At 42.3% G+C, this 20,979-nt stretch overlaps 1 protein-coding gene across 3 annotated transcripts in view; it reads left to right on the forward strand.

Annotated features, from left to right (window-relative positions):
• Positions 1 to 20,979, forward strand: part of dab2ipb (DAB2 interacting protein b) — a 126,994-nt gene that overhangs the window by 14,107 nt on the left and 91,908 nt on the right. For 2 of the 3 annotated variants that reach the window (XM_078286325.1, XM_071924030.2), the window contains exon 1: positions 9,756 to 10,467. The exons of the other annotated variant lie outside the window; for it this stretch is intronic. In XM_078286325.1, the coding sequence (XP_078142451.1) occupies positions 10,344 to 10,467 (124 nt within the window). In that variant the 5' untranslated portion in view covers positions 9,756 to 10,343. Of the gene's footprint in view, positions 1 to 9,755; positions 10,468 to 20,979 lie in introns of those variants that run through there. 3 annotated transcript variants of the gene reach the window in all.

A 20,979-nucleotide genomic window follows, 5' to 3' on the forward strand; every position in this document is an offset into this window, starting at 1 on the left:
TATTCACTATTATGCTTTGCCCATGGCAAGCAGGGGACGTGTGTGTGTGTGTGTGTGTGTGTGTGTGTGTGTGTGTGTGTGTGTGTGTTCGTTCACAAGTGACAACAGCCTACTACACACCAACACTTTCAATAACTTCTTACTGTCTTTAGGTGCCTATAAGATCTCTGTATTATAGTGTTGGATCAGTCATCATACTCTGCTTTATATCGTTGTGTTTGTGTATATATTGGGGTATATTTTATGTCCATGCATGCATTCGTGTGTGTGTGTGTGTGTGTGTGTGTGTGTGTGTGTATAAACACAAGTTGTTCATGACTGTGCAAGACTGTGCATGCCTATGTGTGTGATGGTGTGCGCCTATTTGACATTGTGTTTGCCACTGCCAGAGGTCTTTTGTGCAGTCTTCTCAAGTGGTTGCTCTCAATCAGCTAGGCTTCATTAGTGAGACCTCTCTCATCTCCTCTCTCCCTCCCTCCCTCCACGTTCTCCCCTCTCAGCATTTTCTGCCCCTCGCTTTTGTTTTTGCTGTTCTTTATTCCTTTAATCATGGCTAAAAAGGGTTTGTCTCTGGCCAGCAGTGTCACACAGACTCCTCTGTTCTCCCTATGTCTCTAGTGTGGTATAATGAGTTCTGCTTGGGACAGGACACTTGGCAATTTGGCCTTTACTAAGGGGCCAAGAGTGAGAGGGAGGGATGAATGGATGGCATGAGAAAAGAAGGGATGGATAGATGCAACCAGCCTACTGCTATAGCAGCATGAGTACTAGTTATTGTGGACAGACTTCGACAAATTCTGGACAGATTCCCTCAAATTCATTTTGTGTTTGCTAATTTTAATGTCTGGCCATATGGGAGCTACAGCTCTCTTGAAAAATAACCACTAGGTACTTTAATACTTAGTTAACCAAGTTCTTGCACATTTTCAGAGGATTTGGACTGTTATAACAGCCCTACATACAGTATGTTTTCACAAACAAATCAAATCAAAGTCAGCAGTGTTCAGTATGACACTGCAGACCTTATGACATAATGACGATGATATATAACCTCAAGTGTTGTATTTATGAATATGCATACATTCATTGTGTATAAGCACTTCCGTTTTTAAGGATCTGGCATTCAAATTTGTGGTGAAGTGGACAATGTGAAGGAGACAATGTGGAGAAATACAGTTTAGACCTAATGATGTCTTCAGCACCTTTCTCTTTCCCTCTCTCTGCTTGGAGCCATGCAACTGTCTTTCTATGTTTGGTTTACTGCTGGCATCTTCCCACAGATCTTAGGAGACAGATGAAGTGAGGGTGAGACAAAAAGAAGAGATGGAGGGGGAGAGGGATAGAGCAAGAACACAAACTAACAAGCTTTTGATGCCACTAACATCCCACAATTGGCTCCTCAGAGTACAATCGATGACAGAGTGGGTGTTTATACATGTATACCCTTCTCTCCTTTTGAATCTATCTGTTTTTCCGTCTTCCCCTACCTCAGCCCTTTTATGATGTGTAGGTGTCACTATACAAAAAAATCTTGCTCTCACCCTCCCCACATACACACACACACACACACACACACACACATATTCCTCTACTTCAGTCTTGTTAACTATGTGTGAAGACTCCGATTGAACAGTGAAGAGTTTATTTTGTTATATTTTTCGGTGCACCTCTATAAGAGCCGGGCTCTGTGTGTCTGTTCGTTTGTGTGTTCGAGTGGCAACACATTTTGTAATGCTCACTGTTTAGGGGAATTACTATATGCACAGTTAACGCCATGCAGAGCCCCAAGAGCCCTACATAAGGGAAATACGGGGTGCGCTCGTACACCAGGCGGTACGGTAGAAGTCACACAAACATCAACCAGCTGGTGGCTGTACATCCACATACCAGGAAGGTGGCTTTCCAACTGTAGTGACATTGAAGTCAATGAATGAATTGTAAATATTTTGTTCAGTTACGACAACACTGTGCTACCACAACACTGGTTTAACAGGTAGAGTTTTTAAAGTCAACGTAGTTTCACTCACTCCAATCATGCACACCCCCCTCACTCCTCCACCCAAGTGCCTAGAAAGCGCTAGCGCACTTGTTGACTATTAATACTTGTAGCTGCATGTTTATATGTATGATGGGTCAAAAGATCATTGGTATCAAGGCCTGCATGGTTTCAAAACCTTGTGATAACAAGCATCTGACCTGCTGAAGTGTCCTTGAGCAAGACACTGAATCCCCACCAGCTGCAGTGGTGCTGCTCTGTGTCTGACTCTGCACTCTCACTTCTACGAGGATAGGGGAAAGTAAGAGGAGAATGTCGGCTTCAGTGATCGATACAAACATTTTCGAAAGAAGCTCTGGCTGAAATTAGCAAGCGTTGATCATTCTCTGCCATTGAAAGCTCTATCTAGTGGGAAAAACAGACGGAAAGTGAAAGGTGGATGAAAGAAACAAACAAATGGAAAGGTTTGCACAGGGCAAGAGAAGACTTGTCACTTGTTAATTTTTCTGACACCTGTATGCTTGGTCTGTGTGTGTGTGTGTGGGCTTGTGTGTACATTTCATGTCAGTATGCTTGTGCGTGGCAGTTTTGTGAAAGTGCCTGTTTTATTTTAGGGAAATGCATGAAGGTTTCTATTTCTGTGTATGTGTGCATTGTTTGAATGCCTCTACTGCTAGCCAGAGATTTTACACAGGCTTTGATCTTCTCATGGACATCGCTTCCCTTTAATCCACTCAAACGCTCCGCTTTCCTTGTGATGAAAACATTTGCTCAAGAGCAGACACACTCCTCTTTAATCTGTTATTAGAGATGCGTTGTTGATTTCTCCCTCTATCTCTTTGTCCCCCTTCCCCTATCTGTTGACATTTTGTGGATGCTTTTGCGGATTATGTTGAGATTATGAGTTGATTAGACACTATTATTCAGACATTAGGCTGAAGTGGGCAGTGAGATGTATGCTTCCCAGTACAATATATCAAAGCTGACCACAACAGTGTATGTGACACTGCCATTTTCCAATCAGCTGGGTATGTGACCTATAAAACCATGTGAAGGTCGCTTTTTATTATCTTACTATGTTGCTGTGTATCCAAGCTCCAACCACAACAATTGAAATGGATGAAATATAGACGTTCAAAGTCCAAAGACATGCAGGTCAGCTGAATTGAAGACTCTAAATTGGCCATAGGCATGAGTGTGTTTCATGTAGTATAGTATATGATATAGTATATGTAGGCCTATATGATGCATATGCAATATGTATATTATGTAGTATGGTATATAGTGATGTAGCATGGTATATGACATATATATGATACGGTATGTAAAGACCTTCAGTTCAGTTCAGTTTCAGTTTAGTTTATTGTCATTCCTCTCCTTACAGGTTATGCAAAAAGCAGGAACAAAATATAGTGCCCCCGCGGCCATAGTGCAACATAAAAACAGTAAATTAAAACAAAGCAATAAAAACAAGCATAGGACAATAAAACATAAAAACAGTAGATTAAATGAAGCAATATAAACAAGCATAGAACAATAGGAGCAGCAAACTTAGGAACTACACTTAAGATTAAAGTGTAGAAACATCAAAGTGTCCAAGTGCTAGAGTGCTGAGGTGCTTATGTAAGCTGACCAGCTCTCTTTAGCCTTCTTAGGAAGTACAGGCGTTGTTGAGCCTTCTTCACTAAGGAGGAGGTGTTCTGGCTCCAAGAGAGATTGTCTGTGATGTGCACCCCCAAGAACTTAAAACTGTGTACTATCTCCACAGTCTTACCATCGACCTGTTGCTCCAGCCCTCCTGAAGTCGACAGTCATCTCCTTCGTCTTGTCGACATTCAGAGAGAGGTTGTTGTCTCTGCACCATTCAGAACAGTGGGAACTGACAGAACCACCAGTTGCAGTTTACCTTGTCTTCCAGACGGGGGCAGTGTTGATGCAGTTTTGACCAGTCTATGGTTTTAACCAGCCATTTAGCCCACATACAATGAAGGATTCAGCCCTGTGTTTCACATGTGGAAAGTTTGTTCTTGGGCTCTTGGGGCAGTGTTGTACAGTATAATAAGAAACAATGCAAGCAAGGAAATGATAAATGATGTTTATTGCATTTTGTATTCTGTTTTACTGATATTGTATTGTACAACAGATTTCACACACATCAACCTCCTGAGTCCCAGTATTTTGGGAGGTTGTCTGGTATGCAGCTGCTTTTCATTTGGTCTTTCATTACACACAGAATGTAAATGTAATTAAGTGACTTTATTAATAGTAGTTTAGTGAGTTATAGCATCGTCATGTCTGTCAGCCTAGTGTCGGGCCTTTCCACCAGATTCAAGTCAGATGCCTCTGGCCTCTCTCATTCTCGAATAATAGCTTGAAGAATACTTGAAGAATAGCTTTAGGAAGGCTTTCATCACCACTAACAAACATTGTCAGAGTTTTTCTGTTTCTCCTTTGGACTAGTAACCTACCCATTATGGCAACAGGCAGCATTGCCCAACTCAGAAAAGAAAATATGATAAATATATAACAGTGATGCAGTGGTAACTAAAAAGGTGGATGATCTATGACCTGCAGTAAGCGATCATCATAAGGCTAACAACCACTACTATCAACAAAAAACTGATTTTCACACACATTTTCAGAAAATCACGTGTGTGTGTGTGTGTGTGCAAGCTTGAGTGTGCGTGTATTTGTGGGTGCACTCTTGCATGTGTGTTTACTCTATGTGTGTATGGATGCGCATAATCGAGATGCTAAGGTAATGACCCAGACCCTGATTCAGTTACTTTATAAGCAGCTTGTACCATCTGTATCACTACGTACCACACAGTTCAGCCAGAGTTCAGGAGAGAGAGAGAGAGAGAGAGACCGTTGACCCATTCACCCATTCCTCTGAACATATATTAATTAATACAGTGAAAGTTTGCTGCTCTGAACCGCTGCAGCAGCGGCGGCTATATTGAGCACAATAAATTCAGCAGCTTGTTGTTGTCATTCAAATGGTAAACTATTATCTGCAAGGATTCAAGCAGGGGAGCTATCAGTATTGACACATCCTCTCCTCCTCATCCATACTAATATATCAAGTCACTTCCAGACATTCAAGTTTCTCCCTGACTGCTTCTCAATCCTTGAATCCTTTTAGTTTCAGATCACGTGCTGCTGGTCTGTGATTCTAGAGCAGACTAATCCCTTTCTCTCAGTTTCTTCTCTCAGACAGGTATAATAGTCTCATTCTTTTTTTCTCCCCTAATGGCTGGATATAGTTCTGGTCTAATAGCTGTGTCAGTTTCTATGTGAGGCCCACTATCAATGTGGAGACAATAGAGCGGGCTGTTAAGAATCAATACGTCTCTCTTTGTCTTTTTGTTTGCTCTGAAAGAGGCATTAGCTCCATTTTCCCCCTTAGCTGGATACTCAGCCAGCATTTCTAAACAATGTTATGGAGCTGACAGGTTCATTGACTTCTTGGTTTTGGGACGTTGTCACTCACAGCAATATATCTGCAATTCTCAGAAGCCTTTTTTACGCTATCTCAGGCTATCTCAGGCTATCTCAGGCTATCTCAGGCTAACTCAATGAGATTTTCTGAGAGCTGTTCTTGTTTTAATTTGTGTGGGTGTGTGTGTGTGTGTGTGTGTAAGGGATGTGTGTATGCATGTGTCCTTGTGGGTGTGTGTAATCGATTTTGAGATAGTCCCTGGCTGTGATAGGAACAAGACTGAGCATGTGTTAAAGGAATGCAGAGGTGATGATGTAATTAGCCTTTCATCTTCCCGTGTAACTCCCTGTGCTTTATCAAAATTTGTAAACAAACACACACACACACTCACACACACATCATGTTAAAGTGTCATGTTAAAACTTGGTCTAAGTGGTTTAGACTAGCTATGCATTGCTATCTCATACTGATGACTGAACCGTATGCTGCAGCTAAATGAATCAGGCTAGTTACAGAAATCTGACCTTAACCCCAGAACAATGCCAAATTTTGATTGAGTTTAGTAAAGAATTAGTTCTCCAGTGCCAGCCATTCTAACTTTCACCTCTCTTATTTTTTTCCTATGTGTTTGCCGCTGCGGCTCTGACCCTCCTCCACCTCCCTCTCCTTCTCAACAGGTAAGAATGCATTCATACTTTTATCTGTGAGTTTCTGTGTGTGATTCCTGATGTGGTGGGTAGACCTCTTCCACACCCACATAAGGTTTCTTTTTGCTCTCAAGAGGCAGACAGACATATTTTTTTCAGTTTCTTAAGGGTTTTATAGAGTGTATAGAGTATAAGCATACAGCCATTATCCTACACTGCCAGGCATTATAACATCAGGCTCCTGTGGGTTTTGCAGTCTTACTGAAGGTCTTGAGAGGTCTGTAGGGCAGGAAGTAACCTTGCCACTTGTTGACCTGCAAACAACAGACGCCCCCACATTTGGCAGGGCTCCTGGCTCTCCTTGATGAAAATATAACGTGTTTAGACAGGGATAAAACTCTGTACTCGGCACGCTCTCTGGCTGGTGCTGATCAATACGGTCAACTGAATACATTCAACTGCATATATTCATGCCATCTGTGCACCTGTATGCGCCTATAGGGCCGTAGCTCAGTGGTTTTCAAACTTTTTCTCTGTGCTGCTCGATTGAATATTGAGTTCTGTCTGGCTGAGAAGTGGAAGTAATGCCATCAAAGTGTAAGCGTCTTTATAAATTAATGTGCAAATCAGTATTATCTCCGTTCACACAAGCAGCAACAACACACGGCACGACCTTAGCCCTAAGCTGTTGGTGTGAAAGTTCTCTGTTCTTGATAACTTTTTTTTCTACATCATGTTTGATCACGCATCCTGCCTGTCCACAACAAAATGATGCCGCTTGTGACTAACGACTGCCGGGAAATGGTGTTAACATTTCTTTGGATGGGTGTGGTTGTGGGTGGGTGGGTGGTTAATGAAGTGTTAGTGAGCTAGTTGTGGTGATCAACATAAGATCAGACCTACGTTAGTGAGAATAGGACTACTAAGGTTTGTCCTAATAAGTATTTTAAAGTATTAAAGTAACACATCCATTGTGAAATTGGAAGTGATAAATGATTATGTATTATTATGGAAAGACCATCAGGAGTTAACAGGGATACAGGGATAACAGTAACAAAAATATTTCATTGTGAAATAACAACCTTAAATCAAATCATGTTTCATGTTTGTTTTTGGTAAGCTGTTATTTACATTATTTATTACAGAGGGGAAATGAACCCCCTCTATTGTTTGTTTTCAAAGTAGTTTTTTTGGGGACCCAAAACTGATTTGTATTTTGATGGGTAGCCTAATCTGGCACAGTTAGTCACATTTAAAGCTATTGTCCTACTAACAACCTACTCACCTATTGTACTTTATCTGGCCTGTAACTGTAGGGATATGGCCACTTGTAACATGGCCAATGGTCTCTGACACCAATAGCTCTAGAATAAGTTGAGGAACCCTTCTGGTCTTTCTGATGATGTACCTTTGGGTGCTATTCCAGTCTGTAAAAACACTGCAAGAGTTTCCCACCGGCATTCACATAAACAGAAGCCTGTGGTCACGTTCCTTTACCTTTTCTAATATAGATTGTTTTCAGTGCTAGTTTTGTGCATTGGCCCTGTCGTTGACCCTGGCTACCCAAACACCTACTGTCTCCCTACTCACTAGTGTCTTTGTCATGGAGCCAGAGGACTGTGGGTGACCCTGATATACTGGTCCGCCTGTCTGTACTGCTCCAGCCTGTCTAACTAAGAACCCATTGTAGCTAGCCGGTCCCACAGTGACCATTATGCAGCAATGACAATCAATCTGCTTCGTAATTAAAAAAGAGCTCTGGTTACACACGTGTCTCTGTGAGTGAGAGAGTGTGTGGATCCATGCATGCACATAGTGTGTGAATAGGAATCATTGTGTGTTAATGTGCTGTATGGGTTCATATAACCTCAGTTATAACCCAGTTTTGTGTGCCATTGCAGGCCAGTCCCTATTCCTCACACATGTATTTAGTATCACTGGCTTGTCCATGGGTTTGTGAGGATATTGTTCATGGTTACCTGTGCAGCACCAGGATGTTTCATGAGCCTAGCAGCAACAGTGTCAAGCCTAAAGGCCTTTACACTCCCTGTGCTACCCGGCATAAGGCTCTGGCTTGCTCTGGAGTGATGTATACCTGCTAATGGTCCTCCTAAATACTCTCTAAGGGACCAAAGGAACACTCATGCCTGTGTTAGACACACACAGAGACACACACACACACACACACACACACACACACACACACACACACAGACACACACGAACACACACAGACTGCTGCATTCTGTCGGTGGGAGTTTATGGCCTGTGCTAATGACAAGCCACTCCACACAGCATGCAGTGTTATGGTCCCCACTGCTCTCACTAGCAACAAGCTGGGGAACATCACAATGAACAATTCAGGAGCCAGAGAGGGAATGAGAAGGTGTTGGAGAGGGGTAAGAGAATATGAGAGAGAAAGAGGGAGACTTGACTTTGATTTAAAAAAAAAAAAAAAGGTACAATCAACCAATAAAATGGTCCTCACTGGCCCACAGTTTGAAGGGAGAGGATCACATCTTTGTGGTCACAGTCATTGCTGTTTCTGCACTGCACTTCCCAGAGATCACCTGTCAGTCAAACAGTGTGTCCAGTACTGTGACGTCTTTTTCCTTGGCTTTTCTGTTGATGAAGTTTGAGTTTCTGTAGGTGGCGCTCTTTTCTTTGTCTGTTCAGCCATAGTGGCTAACACTGCTCATGCTAACTACCCAGTTCTTCTTCTATTTATTCCAAACAAACCCCTGTTGCTGCTGCTGGAAATGTAAAATGCATAACTTGCTGTGCGCCAGAGAAAGTCCTTTCCTTTTCCCAGGAAAGTCCTACCCGACACCGGTTGGTTAGAACAGCAAATGTAAAAGCTTTCATGAACTGGGTATAGATTGAATCAGTAGATAGTAACAAAACAGTCATTTATTTATATGAAAATGAGGCAGATTATTACTTTAAGAATTGTAGGCCTCCAGGCAGGAAAGTTTGCTTCCGTCACCCTGACAGGTGCAGAGCCAGCTGTAACTGACACTCCTAGGCATTCTTAACAGACTGAGAAAATAATGTAGGCAATCTATTGTGCACAGATCCTTTGTCCACATATGTGTGTATGAATGGATATTTGTGTGTGTGTGCATGTGTGTATGTAGTCTCTGCTTCATTGTGTCCATCTGGTTGCGGTCTATGGTCCAGCTGCCTGACCCACACCTTCACAGCACGCTCTGATTGGCTATTTGACATTCTAAACAGTCTGCCTACAGCTGCTCCTGATTGGTCGTCACTCCTTGCCATGCCTCTCTTGCCTTGAGAGACAAATTAGTGGTTAAGATATAAAACCTGGGCTGGGTCATGACTGGATCAGGAGTCATTAGCAATGAGGGTATTGATATTTTTAAAAGCCATATTAATAGCTTACTGTACCAGATCCAGTGTTTTATCTGTGAACCTTTGATAGATGACTTTGGTCGATGCAGGGAAGAAAAACATGTTGAAATGTAATAGCTGTCTTTTCAACTCCCGCTCCATTCCACTGGACCCTTAATCTAGGCTTGTTTTCTGTTCAACTCAAACTTTTCTTCTGTTCTCTCAAATGCATAGTATTCTCTCTCCCTCTCTCTCTCTCTCTCTCTCTCTCTCTCTCTCTCTCTCTCTCTCTGAGACACACACACACACTTCCAGGAGTTGGAGATAGAGACTTTGGATGTGTATCTCCTAGTGTTACAAGAGGCAGACAGACTGACTTTCTATAAAATCCCTTTAGTCTGTTCTGGCTATGGGAACAGGAACAGCTTTCCTGTGATTCAGGATATGCACACACATGCAAACACACAGACACATACACACACACACACACACACACACACACAGCATTCCGGATGTCATGCCTCTGGGATCTCGCTGTGGGAAACTTTGGAGGGGGAATGTTTGAAGGTGGAGCAGAACTCTGAGTTGTGGGACAGGACACTGTACTGAAGTAGCACTGAACAGAAGCTGATGTTTGATGGCTTCATTTTTTCTCACTCCACTGGGAAGTTGTTTCAGAACGGTGTTCATTTGATTGCGACACAATCCACGAGGACTTTGACTTAAGTAGATTTGAGTGTCTATTCGTCTGCTAAAGGACTCCCGAGTGAAGTTTGCGATAACCGTTGTTGCACTCTCTTTGCCTGGAGCATATCTGGACTGATACCAAATTCAAAAGGACTTGCTTGAGTACGGCTGGGACATAGTTACAGGTGTTGTTGTGGGCTCCAGAGAGGGGACCGGCACCATGGCTGGGGTCACCAGGAAGGGGTCTGGGAGACCCTCATACTACTACAGGTTCCTGGGCAAGTCCCGTCTGCAGCGTCAGCGCAGCCGGTCCCGCAGTCGGACCAGGCCGGCTGCCAGCAGGGGTAATGAATACCAGCACTACTACTACTACTACAAAGTTCACTATGGAACAGCTATAACCTACTACAGACCACCAGACACCAGTGTGCTCTAGGCACACTGTATCTACAACATAGCTGTTCTGGATGTTACACTGTACCACTTCAGTTTAACTCATTTCAGATAGATCATCTCAGAAGAGACAGATAGCTCACATAGATCATTTCATGCTCTTGCACAGGCCTATAAGCCTGTTGACAGTATGTTGTATATACAATATTACTGGACAGTATACTTTTCAGATATTTAAAAAATCAGACCAATTAGTTGATTTTTTGGTGCTAATTGTGTTTGCACCTGGGTCTATGTAATGTGATAGCAATACTACAGGCCACTGTGAAGAGTCACTACCCCTTTTAATTTGTCTTTTGTTTTGTTGTTCACATATTACACCTATTCTGGCTTTCACATTTTTTCTCAGACTCAGAGAGAGAGGGAGAGAGAGAGAGAGTTGACAACTTAGTGTCACTATTCACAAAGCGATGCTACACTCACACTAGCCAACAGCTGACAGCTCACAGTTTAGTGTCAGCCCCCTGAGCTCTACCTTGTTTGGGCACTTTGCCCACAAGTATTTTTGTTGTTAGCAACCTATAGAAAGGTTTAAAGTCAGTTGGCTAGCTTTCTGCAGAGCACTCTACCTCTTTTTCTTTTAGTTCCTGTTTTTCAGTTAATTCCACAGTAACACTTTCTGCCTTTCAGTACTGCTTTACTTACTGCTGTAGGTAGTGTTTGAACTGCAAGGTTACTGCAATAACTCTGCCCTCAGGGCTTAACTCAACTAAAGAAGTATCTCTGAAATCTACAGGCTATTGAAATGTTTTTTTTTCCAAGTGAAGTGCTGTAACATGCCGACCAAGATATTAAATAGCACATTGCTGCTGCTACAGTATCTGTTATTGTGTTGCTAGGGATATGATACATACTTTGCATGCATTGTAGAGACAATAGCTCAGGCAAGGAAACAGACTCTGACAGGTTTTTCTAGAGGTGTCCTAACTCTTACATTACTTTGAGTGTCCCTCGCATTGTCCTTGTATTGTGAGTATGTGTATTTTAAATCAGACCCATTATAATTAGTGAGTGAGAGAGAGAGAGAGAGAGAGAGGTGCGTGGTCTCTCTGTCTTCTCTTTGCTTCTCTATCTGATGACAGAGGTGCTTTGAAGTCTCCTCTCTCATCACTCCTCAAAGGAACAAACACACACAGACACACACACACACACACACATCCTCCCTTGATCTTTGTGGCTAAGTGCATACTCCCCACACAAAAGTTTTACACACAGTAACACAGTGACACACACAAGGGAGAAAGAGAGGTTGTCCCATCTTGATCTTTATGACACTCAACACAGAACCAGATGAACCCGACGACCATTAGCAGCTCTTACACGCCACACATACAGCAGCACACTTACATTCGATCGCCTTGTGGTGCTGGTAGAGATGTGATAGCAGATGTGCTGCTACGTTGTATGAGTACCCTAAATTGATATCTACTTATGTGCCATTCTAGACCATTCATGCATGTTAGAACATAATATAGGTCTATTAGCCAAAATAGCTTGTATGTCCAATGGCACAACTCATTAGACATGAGTTTTTCCCACATCTTATGGCTCTAGAGAAAAGATGAAAAAGATCAAAAAAGGGAAGTGATTAGTCAAGCCGGTGTCTTCAACACCGGCTTGATTAAGCTTAAAATAATGAGAACCATCCAGTTGTGGTGTTGTGTGTTAAATGGCTGTCCTGGGACTCACATTGTGGGGCTTACACATGGCATGGGGTCTTTTTAGTGAATTTTAGGCTATACTTGGAGCCTTTAGTGATTGATGTCCGTGACAGTGCTGATACCCCTCCATTTCATAGAGTACTGATGTAAGGAACATGAGGTTATGGCATTGTCGATATGTGTGTTTATGTGTTCTCTAATAAACTCACTGAAATTAGATGTTTGAGAAGAAGACAAAAAACCTTTTCTCCACTCCACGGTTATATGTGCCCTGGAGCTAGACGGTACAGTACAGTGAGAGTGTTTTTGTTCACACAGCAGGCATGAACAGCTCTGCGAGTTTGTTTTATCTCAAGGAAGTTGGTGTAGCCCCTCTTGATATACACACTGTCACTGGGACAGATCAGGTGGCAGCGGCATGAGCTCATGTGTTATTGTTCTCTTATTCTCTCTCTCTCTCTCTCTCTCTCTCTGTGTGTGTGTATGTGTGTGGATGGAAAATCTTATATCACTTCAGTTCGATCTCCAATCTCTCTGGATCTATCACCCCCTGTTGTGCTAGAGTTGGTTGACATTTACATAATAAAATACCTCTTATCTCAATGAGAGAGAGAGAGAGAGAGAGAGAGAGAGAGAGAGAGGGGAAGGGAGAGAGGTATTGTGTGATCTGTCTTGTTATTCTGGTGTGTTTTGAAGCTCTTGTTGCAATAAAACTCTTTGTTCTGAACTGTCTAGTGAATGGAGTAGTGTCATCCTTTCTGAACAGAATCTGTTGTCTAGTTCTCCTTTTCTCTGTCTTCGCTGACAGGGCCTTTGTATAAACACACAACAGCTTCATCATATAGTGTAAAGTCTATTATGTCTGTCAAGAGCTCTCGGAGGACTTTGACTTTATATTTGTCTTAGCTACAGTAAACTTCTATCTCCGCGGAGACAGAAATTTTAGCTGAAAAATTAGTTCTCTGAAACCAGTGGATGGTGTTATCAAAGTCAGCGTAGACATCAGCACTCCTCTGATGACTCACTATATTCTCTCTTTCTCTCTCTTGTTATTTTTCTGTCGGGCAGATCCCTCTCGTGTTCTCGCTGGCTGAGTTCGGCTGTGAAACCTGCCATCCTATTGTTTCGAATGGTGTTGCCCTTAGGAGTGTTTATGCAATATGGACGTGTGTTCTCTCTCTCTTTTCTCGGTGTATCACCCACCAACCCGCAGGTGATTCCCTGGCAGAAATAACCTTCCATCCCCCTTTCACTCCTATTGATCTCACTCCCTTCTTTCTCTTACCCCCTATTTTTCACTACAAAGCTCTCATCACATCGCCTAAACACCAGCTGGCAACTGTCTGGACTGTCACAGTCACAAATGGATATGCTCGAACACACATACACACACACACACACACATGCACTCACACGCTTACCCTCTCCACTACATGCTTAACCTTACACCTTTTTAACCTAAAGCTAATCCTAATTCTAACCTTAACCCTAAACCCCTGCCCTAACCATAAACTAACCTTAACCCTTACCTTAATTTAACTCTACTCCTAAGTTTAACCTTAAAGCTCCAGTATGCAACTTTGTCAAATTAAAATAACAACAAATAAATAGAATATGTTAGACGATGAGGCTAGCAATGACAGCGAAGGCTTAGACCGTAACCTTAACATTTTCCCTAACTTAAACCTAATCCTACTTCTAAACTTCACCCTAAACCCACGTTCTGAAATAGCCCTTTAGGGTGTGTTCACACCAATCAAGTTTGGAACGGTTTATTCAAAGCCTGGAGCGTGTACTTGTTTAGTTCAGTTTGTTTTGGCAGGTGAGAACAAAGTCATTTGAATACAGGTGGCACCAAATAACCGCACCGAGGCGCTGGAAAATCTACATCATACTTCTCTTACAAGCGGACTGCGGTGCGGTTTGTTAGGAGTGAGAATGTAATCGTACCAACTACAGAAAACGACCCCAAAGGCTTCATGGGTATAAGGAGATGGATGTTGATATCTGACAGCCAGAAGCTACTCATGCATGGAAAGACTAGTATAACAAAATGAACCGTGGGCAAACTGCAGTATCAGTCGATGCTCATATTCAGCTATTTCTTCATGTGTTCCTAACTGGTATGAACACCAGAGAAGGTCAGTTATGACAGAAAGCACAGACACATGCTCATGTTTAGCTAAAACTCCAGGGGCTGGTATCAGATTCGTTTTGCCTCTCCCTGCTGACAAAATCTCTAACCTGGTGGGATGACAGGTTACCAAAACTGTCCAATAAAGGAGCTGCTTGTGGGTCCATGTGACTTCTGTTTACAAACTGATTCACTTGTAATTGGGCAGCTAAAAGAACAAAATACAAAAATGCAACATAGTAAAACTTTTCCACAAAAAAAGAACCGTAGGTTAAAGAAGTGAGCACCGGAAAAACATTTGGGGGATTTTCCTCACTTTTTCCATCTGCATGAGCATATTTGGTCCTCAAAGTATAGAAATACACACACACACACACAAACATCTAAACTTTGAACTCCCAGCTTTCTCTCCTCTTTGGAACTAAATTGTCAGACTCTTTCTTTTACTTTTGTCCTGGTTGACAGATGTAGTTTATGACTGTTATGTGACTGTTCCAGTGAGACCACCAACCATACACAACACAGCAACACAGGCACAGTAACAACCTCATGAAACCAGTAGCCAGATTATATCAGTAAAAAGAGTTACTGCCAACAACTTGCAACAAAGTGCTTAAACAACTCAATAACAACTCAATAATGCATTACAACTGACAGTTACTGCACGTACTCATATTCTCAATGGGTCATAAACAAGAAACATTTATTAGAACTTCTCATCCGTGTCACTGCGTCATCCTTAGTTTTTGTCAGGCTGTTTATGACGGAGACAAACTTTCCTCTGTGTGTGTGTGTGTGTGTGTGTGTGTTATGCTTGCGGGAAGTGAGGACAGAAATCAGGCCGATGGATGGGAAGCACGGCTGGAACAACACAGAGCGTTCTGATGACTCAGTTTCCGATGCCCCTAGTCACATTTACACCTAAACACAGGAAACTGGGAATTGTGTCTGGTTCTTGAGTTATATCGCTGATTTTGAGTTTGTCTCAAAGTGTTTATCAACTGAAAACGTTAGCAAGATGGATAACAAAGACAATGGGGGGTGGGGGTTAGATAGAGTGGTGGCAACTTCTGACTATAACTTTGTTCCCTAGCGAAGTCACTTTTCCTTAGTTTTCTCTAAAACGGATTAGTCCTTTGATCTGTTTTTGCAATTTGTGCCTGAGTGTCCCTCTCTGTGATTAAGGTCATATTTAACCCAACGCTTTGATATTTTTGACTAAATTCTCAGCACATACAACCAAGCCAAGGGGTGAGAGAACGTATGAAAGGAACACAAAACTAGCAGAGAGGAATGGACAGAGATGGTGTAAAATAGAAGAACGTCTCTCATCTACCTCTGTTCAGCTCAGTATTATAGAAGAGGAAGTGAAAATTTGCCTTGCAGATCATGTAACGGGAAGACCAGAGAGCGAGAAAGAGGGCAGGGAGTGAGTGGATATAATAATAAAGCAGTGAAGTGAAACCGGCAGATCTCTCCAGATCATCTGAATGTTTAACCCAGGATTAGTTCCTCATCCTGGTCTCCTTTCTGGAGCCTGCGTCCTTGTCTACCCTCCTCTCCACCAGCCTGGTGAAACATGGAGGGGCCAGATGACGAAGTACTTCTGAGCCCCCCAAAAAAGTCCAATAACGGGGACAGGTGCAAGCTAATCCCCCTTAATCCACAGATCTCCACTCAGATTACAAGTAGAGCCAGGGAATGGTTTTGGAGAAATAGCTGTAGAACTCTGCTCATTGCCATCGCTCACCCTGAAAACTGCCTGTCAACACTTAACGTTGCCTGAAATAGCCTTCACTCTACACCCACAGTGCATGTGCAAGTAAGCACAAATATATATTTTCACATGCACTTATGAAAATGTATAAAGACACACACATTTTAATTGTGTTTAGTTGTATACTGCAGTGTTATAAAGTGGACGATGTTACAGGATGTTTTATAATGGTATTCTGTTGTTTAATAAGTGTTTCTCTGACATGTGTTTGGTGTGTTTGGCCATGGGTACGCTTGCCATTGTGGTGTGATTTTGTTTTATCTCTCATTACACCAGGATGAATGAAGTGACATGTTGAGAAGCTTAAAAATCGGATTTTACTCGCGTTGTTATCAGATCTTTAAAAAAACATTTGAAACTTGTCGGGCTCACATTGTGATTGGAATTCTGCAGTCTGGATATAATCCAACCACAATGTACACGAGCAATGAAAAAAGATGAAGAATGGGAACGAGTTATGCAAATACAGATGTAAAGACATACAGCCACAGGAGGCGCATAACAGGCATTTTCGGGCCAATTGTAGCCACACAGTGAAGTCTTGACTGGGTCATTGAGTTAGTCCTATATGCTATCATATGTGACATATCTCCCCTAGTAACTTAAGACATGTTCTATGTCATAGTGTTATCTTACTCTGTGACGCCAAGTCTGTGAAGAGTCTATGCTCCATATCTCTGTCTTTGCATGGTGGATGTTGTTGAAGTTAGTAGGGTCTCAGTCAGCAGTCACAGGAATGTTGGTGCTGTGTCGCCCTCTGCACAAACACAAACTTCCTTCTCCTGCACCCCACTCTTCTCCTCCTCCTCCTCCTCCTCCACCCTCTTCTCTGCTTTCCCATAACACGCTGCAGACAAAGGCGTGCTAGTGCCAAACTAAACAAGAAACAGACCCCCTCTCTCTCTCTCTCTGAATGTTGGTTGAGCATGGTCTGATACAGAAATTTAGTGTCTGTGGAAAAAGCCTGGTTAATTCAGTATTGGGACTGTAGCTTGATGCTCACACTGCATGTAATCATTGCATGTAGATTTATCTGTGTTCATTAGTTTTAACATGCACTGTGCACATTGGCATTGAGCTTGGTTTCATTTTTTGATCAGCATTGAGGTGATGTAGTCTGTGCTAGAGTGCTGCGATATTGTGTTTTCGGTGCCCTCAGCCCACTTTCGATAGGGCGCCGTCGATGTTAGCAGTAAGTTAAGTGACTGGATTGTATCTGCACTAGTGGTTACTGTAGTCTGAAATGATTCTCTTACACTCCCAGCCTCGTAGCCACAGAGGTGCTCCAAGGAGACACAGCAGCACCTCTTTATCACCCCATCATCCCTGCGCTGAGTAAATACTGTATCTGAGGGGTCAAAAGTCCAGCACTGTCCTCATCGTTCAGTGTTCACACATTATGGTGCCTGTGCGCACACACTCACACACTCACACATTCTTTCTCTCTCTCTCTCTCTCTCTCATATACACACACACACACACTCTTTCTCTCTCTCTCTCTCTCTCTCTCATATACACACACAGACACAAACATTTTTAGACACTAAGCCATAAAACTAGACAATTTTAAATGTTGAATGTGTACTATTTCTGCTTTACTGAAGCATAATATGACTAGTAAATATCAGCAGAGGTTACCGAATGTTAGTGAGTGAAACAAAGTGAACAGCCACGGCGCACGCACTGAGGACATTTCTGCATTCAGAAACACAGGAGCGGGCCCAAGGGCGGATATTTCATTTCACTGTTGGGGGGGGACAATAAACAGAAAAATTTCTCAAGAGCAATTCCTGAAGGGGACACCAAAGGTGCTGCCAAAAGTACTGTTGTATTAAATGTATATAGAGGTCCATTATGAAACATTTCCATAAGCACTTCATTCCTTTCTTATGAAGATTTTATCAAATTGCCTTTGATATTACTGGGGTCTTTCTACTTGGCGTTTCGGTGCACTGAAAAATGATCGGATGTCTGTTTTTCTTTTCTCTGCCATTTTAACTGACCTGGCTGGCTGACAAATAGACACACACACACACACACACACACACACACACACACACACACACACACACAGCATGCAGGTTATTTACAGTAGTAGGTGAGATGCAACACCCATTAACTGAACTAAAGCTAATATATGCCTAATTAGATTTAGTTTTCCCAAAAAAGCAGATCTCTAATGTTTTGCTGTCAATGTGTAAAAGTCCACAACACTATGAAGCCTGCCAGAAACTTACTTCAGGGTCTTTTTTAAGAATTAAGTCTTCATTTATTTCCAAAATTATAAACAAAATTACATAGTGGCAGCCATTTTACATGCAGTAAGAAAAAAAGAATATACTTAGAACCTAATTACGTAGGGTAAGTTAATCTTAAATAGCCTATTATATTATAGAAATATTACTGTTACCATCTACAAAAGATAATTTTGGTATGAAAACCCGCATTTTAATTTAACCAAGTATCCTGTATCATAAATACATGTCTGGCATTTGTAACAAACCAAACCGCTTGAAAATCGGTCGAAAATTCAGTGAGTTATGATGATTTTAATTGTGGATAGACCTCCTGCCTCCATACACATACATGCATTAGGAGACGCGGCTGCTCCGTACCAACACGCTGACACAAGATTCAACCGCGAGGTAATGGAGCCAACAAAATGTAGTCTGGTTATAATTGTGAATGTGTTTTATTCTATTGAGTGATAGAAGTAAAGAAAAATGTCTGACACATCCTTTGTTTTAAGTTAACCTTTGCGAAGCAGCTACTTACTGGAGGTCTGCCACCACTGACACACTTCCAGAGATCCTCCACAGACACTCGTACCGAGGGCTAATGTGTGTGGGGGTTCGGGGAGGCAGGTAGACAGTGGACCAAACCACTGTGAGGCATATGAGAGGGGAGGGGCGCAATCTTTAGAAACTTAAAAACGCATTGTTTTGTGTCTATAATTAGCACAAGTGCTTTCAATGCATATTATTATATTATTTAAAATTATATAGTTATGTTTACAATGATATATTGAGGGGGACAACTCTCTGTTTTTCCCAGGAAGGGGGGGTCCGGACCCCCTTGTCCCCCCCGTAATTTCCGCCCATGAGTGGGCCGAGGCTGTGTGTTGTTGTTTGAAGGCTTTCCTACCACAGTGTTTGACCCTCCCACGCCCCCCAGACATAGCTAAAGTTATGTAGCTATCTTGACTAGTTAGCTTTCTAGCTAACCAATAGCAACAATAAGTGGCTTGTAAATAACAGTTCCAACATTACTGAATATGTTAAAAATCTCCTACACATTTTCTAATTCAACGTTAGCCTTTGTTGCGGCTTTCGCCTGTTGTTGTAATGGCATTGCTGAACGATAGATGCCAGCATTGGACCAGAAATTTCACATAGACCCTTTAAGAGTTTCCTTCTTTTAGCTTTATCTGCACTTTGTCAGCTATTTTGTGCTTTGTAGCTGCCTATTATACAGTATGTGCTGTTGGTAGCTGTTAGTGCCTCGGTGGGTCTCCACTGTGACCTCCATTACATGGATCACTGTCCAGCTAGAAGTCAGATGTACTCCTGATGAGTCGCTGCCATCTGACAAAATAAATAAATAAATCCTCTAACAAGCAGATTGCTCTTTGACTGGCATGCATTCACAGTTTATATTCCAGCGAAAGAGAGAGCTTTTTGCGGCACTATCAGCCAGTCAAGACAAGTGCCAGTTGCCTTGTAGTTGAGAGGGAAAACAGAAAAGTGATGTATTTGTGAAGGAGGGAGGAGGAGGGGCGGGGTGGACTGAGAGAAGATAGCCCTCCAGGTAGAGAGAACACAGTAAACACAGGCTGAGATGCCTGACAGCCTGTGATTTTCGCTCTACATTTCACTGGCCCACAGAGAATGTGTGTGTGCGTGTGTGTGTGTGTGTGTGTGTGTGTGTGTGTGTGTGTGCGCACGCGTTTGTGCAGTTGCGCGTGTTTATGAATTGCAGTCTCTGTTCTTCTTTTCCCTCCTGTCATAACACAAGAACTCTGAATTCCCTTTGGAGGCTATTTTTCACCCCTGAGGGAACGGACTTCTTGAAACAAGACATGCTATTGATGACAGGATGCTGAGCTGTACTCAAGCCTCTCTGTCCATTAGCTGTGTGATCACAGGTTGTGCTCATTCTTTTATCCTGTGCAAATACACACTTCAAGGACTTCTATAGGCTACGATGGCTAGTACTTAGCTAGCAGATGAGGTGCTATAATTATCTACTCTGAAAATAAATATTGCTAAGATGGATTTTGCTAATTGGCCCAACTCTACAGAAAGGTTATATGTTCTCTTTCTCTCTGCGTGACTCATTTAGCTTGTTATTGTGTTGAACTAGTTTTTGCAGGTAGCTCTGACTGTATACATATTAATCTCCAAGTTCACACCACAAGTAAAATGGCAGCCACAGGGTACATGCCAATCAGTTTAATCCCACACCCACAAGGGAGCATAGTGTAAGCGAAATTAATTGGATGAAACCTAAGTACCAGTTGAATAGGCATACATGTGTTTTCAAAGGGTTACATGCAATCTGTTTTTGTTCGTTTGTCAAAAGACAGCATATTTCATCCTCTAGAGGTCAGCATAATGACCGCTATTCTGTAAGTGTAACACACACAGTAACTGGTGAAGCAGTACAGACTGTAGATGGTTTTTTTTTCAAGCTGCTATGTGTAGGCACATTACATTCCCAGTGCAACTCACAGCAACCTATGTGAATTTCTAGGGTCAACATGGAGCCACTTAGCATAGCATAGCTCCTCAAGCAATTAAAAAAAATGTACAACACATCACATGAGGAAAAT

The sequence above is a fragment of the Centroberyx gerrardi genome, chromosome 2 (assembly GCF_048128805.1).
Source record: "Centroberyx gerrardi isolate f3 chromosome 2, fCenGer3.hap1.cur.20231027, whole genome shotgun sequence".
NCBI lineage: Eukaryota > Metazoa > Chordata > Actinopteri > Beryciformes > Berycidae > Centroberyx > Centroberyx gerrardi.